This window comes from Onychostoma macrolepis, chromosome 07 (assembly GCF_012432095.1).
Source record: "Onychostoma macrolepis isolate SWU-2019 chromosome 07, ASM1243209v1, whole genome shotgun sequence".
Classification (NCBI taxonomy): Eukaryota; Metazoa; Chordata; class Actinopteri; order Cypriniformes; family Cyprinidae; genus Onychostoma; species Onychostoma macrolepis.
Genome location: NC_081161.1, coordinates 46,680,686 through 46,683,208, shown reverse-complemented (window position 1 = coordinate 46,683,208; position 2,523 = coordinate 46,680,686). Strand labels below are relative to the sequence as shown.

General features: G+C 38.4%; 1 protein-coding gene across 2 annotated transcripts in view; it reads left to right on the top strand.

The window, feature by feature from the left end:
* Positions 1–430: 430 nt before the first annotated feature.
* Positions 431–2,523, top strand: part of LOC131544088 (low choriolytic enzyme-like) — a 2,166-nt gene continuing 73 nt past the window's right edge. The window contains exons 1-9 of one of the 2 annotated variants that reach the window (XM_058782068.1): positions 431–504; positions 587–675; positions 783–813; positions 896–958; positions 1,077–1,229; positions 1,309–1,426; positions 1,526–1,704; positions 1,980–2,061; positions 2,168–2,523. The exon at positions 2,168–2,523 is cut by the window's right edge and continues 73 nt beyond it. In XM_058782068.1, the coding sequence (XP_058638051.1) occupies positions 607–675; positions 783–813; positions 896–958; positions 1,077–1,229; positions 1,309–1,426; positions 1,526–1,704; positions 1,980–2,061; positions 2,168–2,297 (825 nt within the window). In that variant the 5' untranslated portion in view covers positions 431–504; positions 587–606 and the 3' untranslated portion in view covers positions 2,298–2,523. Of the gene's footprint in view, positions 505–581; positions 676–782; positions 814–895; positions 959–1,076; positions 1,230–1,308; positions 1,427–1,525; positions 1,705–1,979; positions 2,062–2,167 lie in introns of both variants that reach the window. The other variant, XM_058782069.1, reaches the window with a different exon arrangement.

Below are 2,523 nucleotides of genomic sequence, written 5' to 3'. Positions count from 1 at the left end.
AAATGTGACAACATTAAGCGTAACAGGGACATGAATTTCTATATATATATATATATATATATAACTTCCTGCTCATTTTAAAACACCACCACATGACATCTTGTTATATTTTCTCACAATTCTGGGAAATTAAAAAGAGAAGTACTCTAAAATTGCATTCTCTATCTGCTGTTCTTGAAATGACTGTAGTCGCGATAATATGTGCTCACAGTTTTTTTTTTTTTTCTTGCTAGACCACAGTCTAGAATGCTCAACACGCACATACTCACACATGTACATCTTACTTGCATCTTATAACCAACAACTATATTTATTTCTATCCATATAGGGTAATGTGTAACTTCTGAATACTTTGATTGGATGTCTGAGACATCTGGGTGGATATTGTTTGTATAAATATGAACCATCTTCCTTAATAAAGTTGAGAATGCTTTGGTAGTGCACCGACTGTCTGTGTCTGCTCATTTATTCTTCCAGGCCTGCGCTGCAACAGAACACACTGGGGTTTGTGATAAAAAAATAGTAAATAACTGATAATCTAAGACTCTCAGAAGAGTATATAACAGCTCTGTTTGATCCAGAACAGTTTCTCAGAAGTCTCTCATCATGTACCTGTTGGTGGTGGTGGTCTCTCTTCTGCTGGACTCTGTTCCCACTCAGAGTCGTCCTACTGAGGTGAGAACAGACAATAAGATCTGCAATGAAAAATTATATAATCAGCAGTTTCCCATTAAGAGTAGTTTATAATCTATAATATAAACGTGTTTAAAATTCATTAACAGGATTTATTCGAAACGATCTCTGGGAAGACTGGTAAGATGCACAGAAAGAAAAATAAAAGCTAACTTTTAATTTTTATAGTGTTTTATTAATAATGTATTGATTCATGTCTCAGGTAACATCACTGAGAAAGACGACATGCCAGTGTCAGCTATAATCCAGTCCAACAAACATGCAGGTAAGAGTATGAAAGCTGTATGATTTGATAGTATAGGCACATCTTTTGTATAACAGTATAACAAATTCCTCTTCATTGAATTCCTGAATGATTTTGTGCATTATACTGTACCACACAGGACAGCAAGTGGATGGGCCCTTGATCACGTTTGGAGACATCGCTGTATCAGAAGGGTTCAAGAATGCAGATCCGTGCACAGCTCGTGGATGCAAATGGAGGAGAAGCAGAGATGGATTAGTCTATGTGCCCTACGTGATGTCCAACCAGTACTGTAAGTGACAACGATCACTCTTTTTAATATTATCTCATCAGAGTCACATGATCTTTTTAATAGTTTACTTCTGCCACAGCTCCAAAGGAAATACAAGTGATTAAACAAGGCTTACGGTCCTTTGCGGATGTCTCCTGCATTCGATTCATACCACACGAAGGGCAGAGGCACTTTCTCTACATAAAGTCTGATTCTGGGTAAATCTGATTTCTTTCCCATTTCTGTGTAGTGAACGTGCTTTCCCAAAACATGAATGTACAACCTGATTGCTGTTGTGTTATATGTGTGGTCCACAGTTGCTATTCATATTTGGGGCGCCAAGGTGGAGGACAGGTTGTTTCTCTCCAGCGTCCTGGGTGTGTCTATCACCATATTGTTCAACACGAGCTCCTTCATGCTCTCGGCTTCCATCATGAACAGAACCGCAGCGACCGTGACAAACACATCAAAATCCTTTTTGAGAACATCATACCTGGTATTTTTCTTTTGAAAAATCAAATAATCTTGGGCCACCATCTCAAAAAGGAGTTAGCAGATTTTAATCAGACTAATACTCCAGTGAGAGTTAGTTGACATGTAGGTGCAGCGTTACTTATAGTCAACAGAATGTGTTAAAGCGACCATCAAAATAAAGTGTTGAACAAATCAAAAATGCATAATACATGGCATGTTACATTGAGTCTAGATTAATTTCACTGTGTATTTACCTTACATTTATAGTGTTTAATACTTTTCTGTGTACTGTAACAGCACGGCAGCACAACTTCAAGAGAACAGAAACCAATAATCTGGCAACTCCCTATGATTACAACTCTGTGATGCACTATTCAAGGTAAGTGTTCTTGTAGCTCAGTGCAAATTTGATTTTATTTGTATTTATTGGAGGGGGAACGTAATCTTCAGAGTTTACTGTTTTTTCTTTATGTGTGTGGTTTTAGGAAAGCTTTCTCTAGGAACAATGAGCCAACCATGATTCCCATTCCTGATGGGAACGCCGTGATTGGTGAAGCTCGAACAATGAGCCCCAATGACGTCCTGCGGGTTAACAGACTCTACTGCCGTAAATGAAGTCGTACGGTTATTTGACTTGTTTACACTTACCTGGTCTACCAGAATGTTTTGCTTGACCAAGGTAATCTTGCGGGCTCAACTAGTCAAGCGGTGGTCTTTACAGTGCGGTTTGTAATTATTGTAACTCTTATGACAACAAAATCTTTCTTTTCGTGTTCATTGTTTATTGGTGTTTTTCCTCCTCAGTCTGAAGTGCTGCCAGGCTGCATGAAGGATGTGTTTG